General features: G+C 42.3%; 2 protein-coding genes across 2 annotated transcripts; one reads left to right on the forward strand and one right to left on the reverse strand.

The window, feature by feature from the left end:
• Positions 1–1,065: 1,065 nt before the first annotated feature.
• kif20a (kinesin family member 20A) lies at positions 1,066–7,471 on the forward strand (the record flags this gene model as incomplete). Its single annotated transcript, XM_080508936.1, has 18 exons — positions 1,066–1,233; positions 1,371–1,481; positions 1,575–1,694; positions 1,911–2,049; positions 2,159–2,334; positions 3,380–3,479; positions 3,663–3,875; positions 4,003–4,114; positions 4,194–4,274; positions 4,389–4,529; positions 4,720–4,888; positions 4,969–5,121; positions 5,279–5,418; positions 5,554–5,656; positions 5,835–6,030; positions 6,112–6,203; positions 6,289–6,426; positions 6,845–7,471. 18 exons carry the CDS (start codon positions 1,066–1,068, stop codon positions 7,202–7,204), a joined length of 2,712 nt encoding a protein of 903 aa, XP_080365062.1. The 3' UTR covers positions 7,205–7,471.
• Positions 7,472–7,655: 184 nt separating this feature from the next.
• Positions 7,656–11,850, reverse strand: cdc23 (CDC23 (cell division cycle 23, yeast, homolog); the record flags this gene model as incomplete). Its single annotated transcript, XM_080509154.1, has 16 exons — positions 7,656–7,989; positions 8,074–8,193; positions 8,584–8,662; positions 8,744–8,805; positions 8,896–8,971; positions 9,061–9,180; positions 9,251–9,404; positions 9,634–9,715; positions 9,836–9,933; positions 10,053–10,230; positions 10,410–10,542; positions 10,644–10,749; positions 10,833–10,875; positions 10,956–11,093; positions 11,323–11,395; positions 11,738–11,850. 16 exons carry the CDS (start codon positions 11,848–11,850, stop codon positions 7,840–7,842), a joined length of 1,725 nt encoding a protein of 574 aa, XP_080365280.1. The 3' UTR covers positions 7,656–7,839.
• Positions 11,851–15,543: the final 3,693 nt, after the last annotated feature.

Raw genomic sequence — 15,543 nt, forward strand, 5'->3', positions numbered from 1 at the left:
CAACGCCGCCGTTGTTTGAGTCGGCTCAGTTTACTTGGTGCACCATGTAGAACCATACTGGCCAATCAGGACGTAGAGAGCTGCGTGTTCCAACCAATCAGCGGCTCGCTCTGCTGGAGAGGCGCATTGTTCAAAAAATCAAGTCGGGACTAGGTAGTTGGAAACATCAGCTGATGTTCAGAGCTGCTTCACTGCACGCTGGATTCTGGACAACAACTGGAGTTTGCTCAGTTTATTGTTTTGGTGTCTTGCAGTGAATATTAGCCAGTGGACCGTGAGCGCCTCGCAGTTTACAGGTAAGTTAAATTTAATCTTTTTTCTAGTCGGTCAACTCGAAACTGAACTCGCTATTCACGATAAAGCTGTTCGCCATTAAAGCTCGTAACACAACAGATAAAGTCACTCGGTTTATTCGCGATTAAACTGATTGTTTTTACGAAGCTATTTGAATCAATGAAGCACTTGTTTTTTTACATGTTCGACGGGGCGGCACACAAATAGTTTCAGCTTTACAAAGAAATACTTTATAATAAAGTGATTAAAACAGTATAAGAAAGAGACTACATAAAGTAAACTCTTTCTTAGGCTAAATGTAATAAAATAAGTAAAAATCGGTCGCATTTATATACTTATTGTGTAAAGCATTCAAAATTAAAGAATTTCAAATAATTGTCAAAAAATAATTGCCGTGTTTGCTACAAAAGTTACTACACGCGACCAGTGCAGTGAATTACATCTGAACGTTTATTGATTTAAATCATGTAACTGTTCTGACCCAATCATATCCACTTATTTGGACAGCCAGGTAACCCAGTCCAGTTTTTCCTGTTTGACTCCTCAGACCGTTTCTATCCTATCTTGGATTGTCTTAAGACACACCTTCATTTGACCAAATCCAATTTTAACAATGAGATGACAGTTTTCATTAAAACTTTTTTTTTTAAATATTGAAACCAAAATTGCATTCGCATGTATTTTCTGACTTGACAAACTTGACAACGTTTTTTTAATATGCTGTGATTGCTTCATACTGATCAAAACCTGTCTTCTTTGAAACAGGTAAGCATGGCACTGTCTTTGTTGTCCCCCGGCGGCTGCCCTTACGATGAAGAGGAGGAAATGGGTGTGTTTGAGTCCACGGCAGCCGAGTATGGACTCATGACCAGACCACGTCTGCCAGAGATCTCTGTTATTTCCCCTGGCCTGAACACGCAGCCCTCCGTTACTGAACCAGTGAGAGCAAACATTACTTTATTGCACTGCTGTGTACACCTCTAGAGTTCATTCTCACTGTTAGAAAAAAGAAGAAGTTTTTAATCATAGAGCATCATGTGTCACTGATGTTTGTGACGCTTGTAATTCTTCTGTAGAAACGTGATGTTAAATCTGGAAGCTCTGATGATGGAGCGATGGAGAAGGTGATGGTCTTTCTGCGGATCCGTCCACTTACTGACACGGAGAGAGAGAAGGGAGAAGAGCAGGTGGGCCAGTGAGATCAATGCTGAAGCCATCGTGTGCGTTTTCAATAGTTTGAGCATATATGTACTGAACATCAACACTTGTTTTCTTTTTAGGGATGTGTGGCTGTTCAAAATGAGGAGACTCTGCTGCTCAAAGCTCCAAAAGAGTCTCAGAACATGAGGACAGCAGAGAAAGGCATCACCCAAAGCATTCACAAGTTCAGTTTTTCAAAGGTACATGAGTCTATTGTTTACTGGTTAGTTTACATGTTTAAGTAGTAGCCAAATTAAGACTACACTGCTATTGTGGGGGAAATACTGTTTGTTATTCTATGTGGTTAGTCTAATATTTTGTCCAATACTTACCAAAGTATTGTTATTATTTTCTGCAATTCATTTAGTCTCTGAGAGACTTAGGGAAAAAAAAAAAAACATTTTTATCTTTCATAGATTTTTGGACCTGAAACCACACAACAATTGTTTTATGAGAACACAATGAAGAAAATGGTAAATGATGTGCTTCAAGGAGAAAACCGACTCCTCTACACTTACGGTGTCACCAATTCTGGAAAGACTTACACCATCCAAGGTAAGGTTTGCCTTCTCCAGCAGTGACACTTGAACGCATCAGCTTGGGTTTGATTTTGTTATTTGAAAAGGGGGGAAAAAACAAAAACTGTTTAAACTTTGATTTGCAGGCTGTGGTCGAGAGGCAGGGCTCCTTCCTCGGGCTTTGTCGTCGATGTTTAGGAAACTGCAGGGTCGTCTGTACGATGCTTTGGATCTGAAGCCCGTCCTGTATCGGGATGTGAGGCATCTGCAGCCCGGTGAGATCAAAGCAGAGGAAATCCGCAGAAACTCTCTACTCAAAGAGGTAAACAAAACAACTTGTATTTATTAATTCTTTTGACATTGAAAAGTGCATTTTTTTAGTACTGCAATGTTTTTGCAAATGTGTAAAAAAAAAAAAAAAAAAAAAAAACACAATGGGAGTAATTTAATCTTAATGCACTTTTATCACAGACATGAAAGCACAGCAGACACAATCATGACAAGTCCTACAATACAGATGAGGTGAAGGAGGAAACGATGTGACTGCGTGTCTCAGTGTTACATGGAATCCTCAGATTTGATGCAACATTAGATACATTTGAAAGTGTGAAACTTACACATTTTCTTAATCTAACAAATTACTACATCTTGAGTTCTGAAGATTAGAAATTACATTTGCACGCAGCTTTAAAATATCCCTGAATTTGCACAGGTACTTATAGCCCATTTATTGACGATTTATACTGCATCACGAAATGCTAAGTTACTGTTCTTGTAGCCTTATTTCAGTGGCAGCAGACAATGATGAGTTTTTGAAATCCCGCTGAAATGGATTTGCTTGACGGCAGCAGCAACACTTTGCAGATTGAAGATTTAGTATTTCGCTGAAGTTGGTTGGAGTTTAAGTTAAAGAAGAAGAAAAACTGAGCGACTGAATATTAAACGCTTGCCAGAAGGTCGCTAGAAGCTCAGTTTGCCCCGAATAACAATGAGTGTAAAATATGTAAATATTTAACGGATAACTTTTCTACTTTTCGTCAATTATACTCTCTCTGTTTTGCAGCCTTACTGACTACTAATCTGTTAAAACAATTGCAAGTGTTTTGAAGTGTGGATTTGAATAATCAAGCCACACTAAGCAAAAAGTCCAGGTATTCGAGAAGCTGAACTGATGGTGTGTGTGTGTGTGTGTGTGTGTGTGTGTGTGTGTGTGTGTGTGTGTGTGTGTGTGTGTGTGTGTGTGTGTGTGTGTGTGTGTGTGTGTGTGTGTGTGTGTGTGTGTGTGTGTGTGTGTGTGTGTGTGTGTGTGTGTGTGTGTGTGTGTGTGTGTGTGTGTGTGTGTGTGTGTGTGTGTGTGTGTGTTACAGGATGAAAGTATGACTTCTCGACATGCAGGAGCCACTTCGATCTGGGACAGTGGCGTTGGTGGTCTCTCGACTACAAGTCACACCGCCACTCAGCTTGAAGGTGAGGAATCTTGCAAACTGTCCAAATTTTTGTGTTCAAATCAACTGCCTGATAAATGAGAGCCTTGATGCACACACACACACAATCCATATGTGAATGTGACTTAACGGAGTAAGGAGTTTTAGTGGGAAAGCGCTGTATCAGTGAAATGTCATTAACCATGAACGTCTTGCCCACCTGTAGGTGCCGACAGTGTTTGTTTGGAGCCGGACAGCCTGTCGCACAGCCGAGGAGACGAGCTGGAGGAGGGCGTGCAGTTTTCAATCTGGGTGTCTTTTTACGAGATCTACAACGAGTTCCTGTACGACCTCCTCGATGCTTCGCCCTCCCTGCAGCCACGCAAAAGAGTCACACTGCGACTTAGTGACGACAAGCAGGGCAACCCGTATGTGAAAGGTAATTCTCATTGTTTGAAGACAGAATCGCCACAGTACAGTAATTGTCATTTCGAGAGTAATGATGTTGGAATATGGAGCATTGAAATGTTATTGTGTGTCATTCTTGCTCTTGTCTGTTTTTACAGACCTCTGCTGGATCCAGGTCCGTAGTGCAGAAGAAGCTTGGCGGATTCTGAGGGTGGGACATCGAAACCAAAGCTTTGCCAGCACCCACCTCAACCAAAACTCCAGCCGCAGGTATAGAGGCAGTTACGTCTTTCTCCTTTTCAACCTTATTGAGAATGAAAAACTCATCGAGAATGTGTTTCCTACTCAGCCACAGCATATTCTCCATCCGCGTCCTTCACGTTCGCCCCGATGCAAATTCGGGAAAAGCCCAAGGCGCGGACATCAGCGAGTAAGTTCCTCCGTTATGTCATGACGGCCCTTATTCCTTGGCCAGTTTTGGAGTGCATTGCAGTAACCCGACTTCACAAAAGTGATAAATGACGGCACCGTTTTTGTTTCTCAGACTGACTGTGTGCGATCTGGCCGGATCTGAACGCTGTAAGGAGCAGCGCAGTGGTGAAAGGATGAGAGAGGCCACCAACATAAACACCTCCCTCCTCACCCTGGGACGCTGTATTGCTGCTCTGAGGAACAACCAGAACAAGTGCGTTTAACCTTTTTTTTTTTTCTTCAGTTTCCAACATCAGTAATTTATTTTGCTCAATTCCTTTTGAAATCTTTTCCCTGTGTACAAGCAATGAATTTATACGACGTCATACGTTTCAGTTTTAGGCGAGAGAACTGAGCACTTTGTCAAACATACCTATTAAACAGTTTTGTCAATAAATCCACAGAACACGTCCCAGCCAGGTGGTGCCTTTCAGGGACAGCAAATTGACGCGTGTGCTGCAGGGCTTCTTCTGTGGACGAGGAATCTCCTGCATGGTGGTCAACATCAATCCCTGTGCCTCGATCTATGACGAGACCCTCCAGGCCCTCAAATTCTCTGCTATTGCGACACAAGTAAGAGACTATCACGTGCTGCTTATAAGGTTTGAGAGAGGCCAACTTGGAGAATTTAAAATATCATTTGTCGCTTTAAGCTTGTTCACGGCCCGTCCACAAAGACCAGAGTGGCGTACATCCTGTCTCTGCTCCACGAGCCTGCAGCTCACGGTAATGAGAGTACAGTGATGGAGGAAGACGAGGACGAGAGTGACGCTGAAGATGGAGACGGCACAATGTTAAACAAGGATGTAGCTGAGGTATGTTTGTTCTTACATCTCAACCACGTCACAGTGTCAGAGATAACATTTACAATGAGATTTGAAATGAACAGATGGATGAGCAAAACCTGGTAAAGTATTAATTAATGAGTTGTGCACCATTTGTTCTAATATACTTTGATTTCAGGCTTTGCTCCAGGCCATCGATGTGCTGAAGAGAGAAGTGCAGCGCCAGAGGGAAGAGAAAGAGGTCCTTGAGGCGAATGTGAGAGAGCAGGTGGTCTCCGAGATGATGGAGGTCATCAATAGAATGCAAGATGACTTCAGGTGTGTATGTGTTTTGTTTACGATCCTCGACTTGATTTGCGTATTTTTAATGAAGCGAGGAGAAAAGGTTCTGCTCACCTTACATTGCTGCACTCGAGTACAGATCCTAAACCCTGATGTTTTCTCACTCTGCAGTGAGACCTTGGAGTCTGAGCGGGCTCTGATCGAAGAACGGTGCGAGGACAAGATATCTAATCTGCAAAAGCATCTGAAGAAATTCTACAGCGAGGAGCTGGAGGTCAGAGTCGGCCGAGTTTTTTCACTGAAAGAGTGATGGGGCACATCTCTTGCTCAGTTTTAATCACATCAATCCCAAAATAAGTTCTGTATCCACAGTGGTCTTGATTTTGTACCGAGACATTTAGATATATGTGCTACGAATTCTCAAAGTGGTCTCGTTTTATACTTTCGCTCAGGAGCGAGATCAGCAGATTGAGGCTTTAGCTGCCGAACTCGAAAAAAGGAAGCAAGGCGAGGCCGCCCCTCTTACCGCACCACTGGACGTCTCAGAGGCCCCTCGCCGCTCGCGACGTGTCACTTCTCAAACTGAACTCGGCAGACTGCGTGGCGACTTGGAGGAGTGCCGTACCGAGTTGTTCACCAAGACACGGGGTACGGTTTCACCGTGGGAACTTCTCGCAAAAATCTGTACACGCGAGTTGGAAGTTCACCCTCTCCCGTTTGGTTCTGCAGAGCTGATGAAGCTGAAGGTGCAGCTGGAGGTCCCAGGTTCCTCCGGCACGATCGCCGGTGCTGCCGACCGCAAGCTGGAGGAGGGTCAGCGGGTCAGTGACCATGCACTACCAGCAAGGCGCCGGGGTCCAAGTCGTTCCACAAAAATCACGCTGATATTTCCTGCTTTTCAAACAGAACCTGCGTCAGCTGCGTCTCGACCTGCAGAGGCTCGGGGTCGACCTGCAGTCCGGTGAACGGGCCTGCTGTCGCAACACAGGAGCGGAGAGGCTGCGTCAAGCTTTATCTACTGCAGATGAGACACTCGCAAAACAGGTACAGTCATATATATGTATATACACTGGAAACTATAACCGGTTTCAAAATATATATATATTTTTTTTTAAAGCTTGGGCCCTTTCCTAAATTATTTAATGCAGTAGTTCCCAACCTAGAGTGAGGGCTCCCTGAGGGTTTCGTCTACTGTGATGTAGAGATTCTTTCTGCAACGTTAGCTGCTAAATTTAATAAAATTTGATCAATTCAAATAAGTCTTGTGTGTAATAATTCTGTTTTCTCCTCCTTAACTCTCTGCTCTTAACATTCTCGATGCACAGCCAGCTTTTAAACTCAATCCGGGTTTCTAACCACCGAATGTGATCACTTCCGCTCGAGCACTCGGCTTCACTCTCTCCAGCTCATCCCTCACCCCCACGCTCTGCCGTTCTAACCCTGTCCACTCACTTCTTCTCAGGACCAGATCCTGATGGAGCTCCAGAACGGCTTCGCGCTGGTCAAAGCTGACTTGCGGCGAAAAGCTGAGACCCTGGCCCAGACGCCGGGCCACTCTGGGGTAATCTACTCTCCCGCACCAGGTTCCTGCAAGAAGAGGGACTGTGGGGCAGTGAAGTCGTGCAACACTGAAAACCGGCCCCCAAACAAGCGCCCCTTTTTCCAGTCCCTATTCACGACTCGTACCCCGACACAGAAATACGGCACGCGCGCCGCTAAAGAGGCCAATCTCACGCCATACTCGCGGATCTTACGGTCTCGGCAGCAGTCTCCACCTCGCACGCCAGTGACCACCCCTCGCAGTCTCCGGGGGAAACGCTGAGCTGCTCTTGAGTGAGACGGTGATATTATGCAAGACAAAGATTACACTGCTGGGAGCTTTATAGTATTTTTATCTTTTCTACATTTTTTCCTGTTTTTCTTTGCTGCTGTGCCAGTTATGTTTAAGCCAGTGAAACAGTTAAGTGTGTTTGAGTTATTGCATGTATGTAATCAACTATCTGCTATTCCTCTACAGGCCTTTACTGTAAATGCTTTTCACACAAAGTCTGACCTGAGATTATCCAAATACAGCCTGTTTGAACTTGAATTCTCTGTTTGTAATTACTGTGCCACACAATATCAAAAACTTCAAAAAGACTTGTTTTATTACAAGTATTTACATCTATACATCAGTGACTTCATGGTGAAAGGTGTCCTGCGCATTTGCTTGCTTTTTACACTGATCCCACAAAACTGAGTGAGTGAAATGAATCCAATGCTATACTGCTGCATGTAAATGAGACTTCCCTTTTATTACAAAAGCTTTGAAACGTACAACTTGTCTTATCATAATAATGAACTTGGCTTAATGCCACATTTTGTCATGTTGATCTTTCACCATTTAGTGGAAATCCACCCAACATGTGAAATTTCACAATAGAAATTGTCCTTTTTAAGGCCAGGGAGAGCAGACATTCAGGGTGTGAAGGAGATGAGGTTGAGCGGAGAAACTCTCCTCACTGGTGTGTTGTTGGAGAGCGGCGCGAACAGGTCGGCTGAAGGCGTCTCAATCTGATCTCGGACCTGTGAGATCTGCCTCAGCAGAGCTTTTCCTTCCTCACGAGCCTGCGGCGAGACAGACGCCAATTAGTTCCTCCAGTGAGTAGTACAGCTGCTTGAACAGTGTTTGAATAATAAACAGACGCTTACGTCGTTGTAGTCACAACAGCGCTGAGCGCAGAGGGACGCTTCGTCGTACAGTTTGTTCTTGAAATAGTACTGACCCAGGTACCGCAGGGCTGTGCTCACCTCGGCGTGCTCCAGTTGTTCCTGACAAGCAGAAGACAAACAAAGCATGCCCAAAATTATTTAAAAAAATTTTTTTGTGCCAATTGGAGCCAGTATTTGAAGCCAGTGCTGCTGTTTGTGTGAATGGGAGTCCTCAGCAAGTGTGCAGAGGGAGGAGCATTAAACATCCACAAAAGTCTTGTATTCTCAGACAATGACTATAAAGCTTCTGTGCAGAGTAAGTCGGGTGACTTGACAATTAAAGTCAGTGAGTCAATATAGTAACCACTTTGTCATCAATTCAGATCTTTAATTGAAGACAAGAACTCATTTTGTGTTACCAACTACTAAGTTTCAACATTTGTTGTGTTTAGTATCTACGAACATTAAACCCATCTCTATATTTTGTGTGTGTTCTCAGTAAAATCTTACCCCACAGGAGAAAATGTCTTGAATGTAAAGCATGTAACACTGCGCTGCATCATCAGACTCATTCAGCTGCTCATGAAGCCTGTCAAAGGAAAACATTTCACTTTTAACCTTTCTGGGAAGAAGAAAAAGGCGAAGTGAGTGTGTTGTGATGAATCCTCACTTTGCCAGTTTCAGTAGGGCCATCTTTTCCACATCTCCCACCGAGTAGGCCCTCCAGTAACACTACGTGAAAATACAATATGAGGAGGTGTAAAGCAAAAGTCAAGCCAGAAATCTTTGAGACGTGATCACAGATGCTGTAAACATGCGCACCTTTTTGGCCTCGACTTGCTGTGACAGTTTTTCGTAGCTTTCACCCAGTGCAACTAACATGCGTGAGTCATTGGGTCTGGAAATAAAAACAAATAACCAATTAAAACTTTAGAAGACCCGCCCCCTTAAAAAAAAAAAATAAAAATTCACAAGTGAAAGCAATACCTGAGCTGGTGAGCCTTTCGATAATAGTACAAACAGTAAAAGGGCATCTTAAGGATTTCATAAGTCTGACCCAGACCGTACCAGGCACGGTAGTCTCGCTTGTTCACCTCGATGGCGTGCCTGAAGGACAGAAGAGGAATAAGAACATACAGAAACACACGCAGGAAATAGCTGGGGACAGACCTCTGACCTGTAGGCCTGGATGGCAGCTGAAGTGTTTTTCATTTCCATGTACTCGTGGCCCATGAGGGTCCAGGCGCCGAGGCAACGAGGGTTCAGTTTGAGAGCCCGCTGGAAGTACAGCGCTGCTTTCTCATGTTGAGAGCGTAAGCTGTAATAGTTGCCTGTGGATGAGGACAGAAATTTAGGCCAGAGGTTTGGTTCACAATATCCAAGGCACTGACCATCAGTAAAGACACAAGAGGCACAGAAGACATTATGAACCCTGATTAAAATAGGTGACTGCTTTTCCCTAAAATTTGTATGGAAGCCCCCCCAGGTGACTCTATACATATAAACATCACTGACTTCTTTTATGCACAGTCGAATTATACGCGGTTCGCCAAACCTTACCAATGACACAGCAGGTCTCCACTCTGTATTTGTCAATCTCTACCAGGTTGTGGGCCAAGTAGCTCAATTCTGGTTTCATGCTCTGGAAAAACACAATCAACAATGCAGAGTTCATGAAAAATATATATTTTTAAAAAGACAAGTAAAATCAACAATTCTTTTTTTTTTTCTCCCCGAACTCGTATGGATGTGGTAAACTTACTTTGACATACAACAGGTTTGAGAACGTGTCCATGTTGTCGATACGATACGGATCCTGGTCTCTCAGTTCATTAAACAAAGCTAGTGCTTGGTCAATATCTGAAATACATTAAAAAAAAAAAAAGAAGAAGAGGTGGTATGAGCCTGATCAAGCTGACATAAGACCCAATCAACATATGAACACTTTAGGAAATGTTAAATAAATAAAAAACACGCACCTCTGATATTGTGGTAAGCCACAGCAATCTGTGAAATGATGTATGTGCTCTTGGAAAAGCCGGCCTCGATGAGGTTCTGATATTTCTGCAGTGCTTCTTTGATCATCTGCAGCTCTGTGTACATGTGGGCCTTAAAGAAGTCTTTAATCCAGCAGTCTGGAAGAGACAGTGACTTTAGCTGAGGAAAAAAAAAAGAAGAAAACAACAGAATACGTTTTAACACACGGACATTCTTAGATCTGTTCCAAAACACACAAAAATGAACTTGAATCTGAATTTTATAGACTGTCGAGTACTTGTAAATCACCTTCGCTCAACAATATCAACCACTTCTTTGTGTAATCGAACGATTGTTACCATTTCAATACTGGTGACAAGGTTACTGAGCTCCAGCCAAGCGCCCCAGTGAAGAGGAAGTGCATGAATTGCTTCAACAAACACGTCCACCGCCTCCTTCAGTAGATCCAGCTTTCGCAGAACCACTCCATACCTGTGTTTTTCACACACCAATAAGATACGATTGAAGATTTATTCGATACCTCCGGATACAGAAATGCAAGTGTGTGTTCACGCTGAGAGAAATGCTCTTACAGGTAAAGAGTGAAGCCGTCCAACTCTCCTGCCATGTGCTTCTTACTGAGCTCCACCCTCAGTTCCCGCAAAGCCTCGTTACGAACCTGCCCCTTCTCCAGAGGACCTGCAATTACACGAAACATGAAAATCCAGTGGCAAATCGTAATGAAACTTTTTTTGGTGCGTCTTCGTCAGACAAGTCCTCACCCAGGCTGTCCACAGTCTCGTCATCCTTCTTCTTCTCACCCGACTGAAAAGAAACAAGGACACTTTTCCAAATATTTGCGAATGTGAGAGAAGGTGGGCGGATCTGGCATCTTAAACTCTTACCAGATAGCGTGAATACATATAGAGGAAATAAGCCTTCTGACTGCAGCAGCCTTTTAAAAAGTAAGCGGCACGGTCGTACTCCTTCAAGTCAAAGTAGGATTTAGCCAATGTAAGTGCATCCAAATCGTGTGCATCCTCCTGTGTTTGGAGAAAGAAAATAAGAAATGTCGTCTGGCTTCACTTCATACAACCAGTCACTTTCATTACAGTGATAGTTTTTACACTCATACACACAACTGACAATGTGAAAAAAAATAGCCACAGTGTCAAAAGACAACAAACAAATGTTTTAAGTACTGTGACTATATTTTTGCTTGTCTTGACTGTCAGTTTTTATGATTGGATCACTTATATGAATTTTACAGACCTCTGTGAAAGGCGGTGATGGTGGCAACTCATCCTTGGGAAGAGGATCCAAAGCGAATGCGAGTTCAGAAGCCCTGAAACGTAAACATATTTAGTAAACAAACTCTGAGTCAGATTTTGTTCATAGCCTAGCTTGAACTTCCTTGAACGGGGGGTTATCCTCAACTTTTAAACGAGGCATGGCATTCATGAACCTCGTTAAATTCGGTATCTCTCGTTACTGTTTATGGATTAGTTTCGTGTTATTAAGTGTAACGCTAAATTGACCTTCTAATAAACGTGCGACTGTCACGTTATTTGTTGTTAGTGATGCTAACGTTGCTAGCAGGCAACTCCGCGCTAACCCGCCATTACCGGAGGCTTCCGGAGCGGTGAAGTGTTCCTGCTAACGGGGTGTTGAGAAGTGAAGCTCTCACCACTTGGCGCTGTGCAGGAGTCCTCTTTCTTTAGAGAGAGAAATCACAGATATGAGCTGTTTCTTGATCTGCACCAGGTCCCCAAACTCTCCACACAGAGCCGCCATTTTCATATTTGACCTGCAGGACGCTCATTGGTGGAAGTGATATATACAACTTCCGGTTACTCTTCCAGGTTTTTTTAATTGTTTTATTTTATTTTATTCTTGAGCTTCATATACATGTTTCGCTGCTAAGGTTTAATCCGAAAATTAAACATTTAGACCAATAAATGTTTGATGTACAATTGTGTATTTTAGAAATAGGCCACCATAAAGAATATTTGACAGAGGGTCATACTCCTGAACTAGTCAAACATTATTTTCCAAAAGCTAAACCACATATAGAATATCTGATGCTTAGAATATTTACTATTTAGTCTAAATATAACTTCCAAATCATTGAAACAGTGGTTAGTGACTGGCTGGGTTCAAATACCAACTGGGCTGCTCTGTGTGGCGTTTGCATGTTCTGCCCACGTGTACATGGGTTTCTTCCATGAACTCTAGTTTTCTCACAGAGTCCAAAAACATACATTTTAGGTCGACTGGTGACCCTAAATTACCCCAAAATGTGAATGTGAGTATGTATGTGTGTGTGGTTGTCCAGTGATGGAAGGTAAGGGTTAATCCTGCCATCAATCATATCTGGGATCAACTCCAGCACCTGGAGGGAAAAACTCCAAAGTTACAGTCTTGTAGTAGTTGGTAATAATTGCCATATTAATGAAGCAGAACAGTTCCCGTCCTACAATACTTCATGAAGTTGATGGTGCGTCATTCTTTATTAAGTCACACCAAAAATATAGGTTGTAAAAGCAAATTAAACAATGATAAGTTTACTAGGAAACAGAAATAGATTGACTTGGAACTGAAAGTTGTGTGAACAACTGTCATCGTAGTTCAGGTTTGATCAAATTAATATCATAAGTGATTAATACACAAAGTATTCCAACAATGTTTGAATCCACCTAAATGATAAATCTACCATCACAGTTCTCTCAATGAACCAGAGTCATGTTCGGATTCACACAAAACATATATGTGTATTGTGTTACACACAAGGTCACCTCAACATGTCAGAGCAGCACTGCTGTTTATTTTTGACACAGGAACTTGTAGTCCCCATACCAGTGTTTTACAGCTCTCTGACATCTAGCAGCTCCCACACTGTTTGACTCTTGCAGACAGACTAAGATCAGCTTCATTCTCCTTTCTTTTCTAAAAAAGAGTCAATTGAAACACCCCCATCACCACCACCACAACAACAACATCAACAACAACAACAAATTGGTTCTTCAATCATATACTTATATACATCATTCACTCTATATTCAACGTTTGAATTAGATCCCTGTTATCTCAGGGCTCATGGCTCTGTGAGCCCAGGACTTTCCTTCATTTCACACTCAGAGCTTCAAATAAAAAATTAAAATAAATACAAATGTGCTCCATCAGCCACAGTTTAACCCTGCTGCAAATCTGTCTTATCCATGACCATGAGTGTTTGAGGGTAGTATGCTCATAGGATCAAGTTTAAAGTCACTGATGTGAACCAAAGTTACAGCGAAGCAATCTAATGTTCAGTGTCTCGGTGTGAAAGATGTATACAATGTGCCCAGATTTTTAAACATGAATGCACAAACTCGGGCTTACTAGAAAAGGCTGTAGCTGTACAGTAAAGCTCGTCCCAGAGTGGAAACTCTTTGCTTCGGTATTTTTGGAGCAGGTACTAAAAATACACCAACTTGAAGATCTTTCCCATTTCAGTTTTCCCTTAATGTCACTTGTATGACCTTCAGTTTTAAAGTGCCTGCGAGTGTCTCCTTTTGTATTCCTGCGAAATACATAAATCCAAGCCTGAATCATATTTTGAAATGGAGCTTTGCAGATGCTATACTGTTGAGTATTGAGACAACAAACCTTGTTGCATAACTCAAGGACATACTGAGGTTTCTCTGTCAAAAGAGAATCCTGTTTTTAATGAATGGAGATTTAAATCAGTTTATCATAATTTAATCGGCTCCAGGTTTGGAGGCTTCCATAGAGATATTATTATAAAGCGTAAACCTCTTTACTAAGCTGAATTCAGACGGTTGCCTGCAGCTTCTTGCACCAAAGCAGCAGCAAATACAATATCAAAGTTTATAGTGAGTTTTGAGCAAACTTCTTCGTGTTCCAATAATGAGTTTGAATTGATTGCCTGCCCAGGTCCTGTCATTAGCCTCTGTACTCGACCCTGTTTGCTTCACTGGTGCAGCGCTGACATAGTTTGTCATGTCCTTGTCTGTCAGAATCTGCAGTCACACAGACTTTGTGATTTCCACCCCACTGCACTCAACTTGGTACTTGTGTGCAGTGTGGTAGAAAGCACAGCTGCTTTAAGAATAATATGCAAATCCTCATTTTCTTTCCTCATTCAATATAAACACGATAAGCTAAAATATTACTGTTTGTATAACATTGGTTTACACAAGTGGACCCATTGAAGTAGTTAGTGAGTACGGCTGAGTGATTTATTTTCCCTTATGTCACACATACTGAAAAATGTGAAGAAATTGAAGTTCTGTGACATAAAGGCTGATGTGACAATCGTTGACTGATGCAAAAGTTCTACTGAATTGAGAGGTCCTTTAAATCAACCTCTTCCAGAGAGTCAAATGTACTCAACGGCAAAGTGCTGAGCACAATCAATAAATCCACAATCAGCATGCGCTCTTGAAACAGTAGGCCAACAGGTGTTCACAGTCTGAGCTGCTACTTAAACCCTCATGACAACCTTCAAATGCGCTTTGATCACAGAGAAGGCTCGTGCTTCAAGCATCGTTTAGCACAGACAATTTCATGGGAAGTTTTGAATAAAAGAAAATTCTAATTGCGACAAAGAGCGCACACGACACACATGATCACAGATTGAGTGTGCAGACATCATGCAGCAGCAGTGGAGAGGAAAGCAGGCTTGCCATCTTCATGTGTACCTCTTCAACCTTTACTATAACCTAAACATTAGATAAATGAGGGCATTATGAATGACAGCATATTTCATACAAGAGTCTTATATACACATTTTTTTTTTTAATAACCCACAATGCTGAGTGTCTAACAATAAATGCCTGATAATTAAAACATATGGCCCTGCCCCTTCGGGCTCATGAGCAAGGCCCTCAATCTCCATCGACACAGATTGGATCAGGAAGGCATAAAACTTGTGCCATGCGGATCAAATTGTTCTGTTCTTGCATGAGACACCAATCATTAATAAACAATTGTATGCATTCCTCTGTGTCATTCCTTCAAATACAGTGAGTGTTGAGAGCAATCAGGCAGTGTCCCTGCCATAAAGGATATTATGGTGCCAGAAACCTGTGGATTTCATGAATATGAATGTGAAGTCTTATATTTTAAATGTCTGCATAATATACTTCACATTATAACAGAGAATAACTTCCCTGTGAAGAGAAATTGTTTTTAGTTGGATGGGTAGTATGAATGCTGAATACTTAATTTTACCATGAGGTGGCACTGTCTGCCCTGATTAATCGCTTCTTAAGTGTTGCATTAGCAGACTGAAAAACTAATCTTGACTCTTTGTGATCACAGTAGAGATCAAATGATTGTTTATTTTGATCATGTGTGCCTCAGAAAATGCTGGACTGAAGCACCTTGCCAGTACCAGTGTAGTTGTTCTGCAAAACAGACATGAAAGAAGACCAGTGTCTTCTCAGTATTTCACTATCTTTTGAAAGGTACTTCAGCATGAGTGTGTTT

The sequence above is a fragment of the Blennius ocellaris genome, assembly GCF_963422515.1.
Source record: "Blennius ocellaris genome assembly, chromosome: 14".
Taxonomy (NCBI): Eukaryota; Metazoa; Chordata; class Actinopteri; order Blenniiformes; family Blenniidae; genus Blennius; species Blennius ocellaris.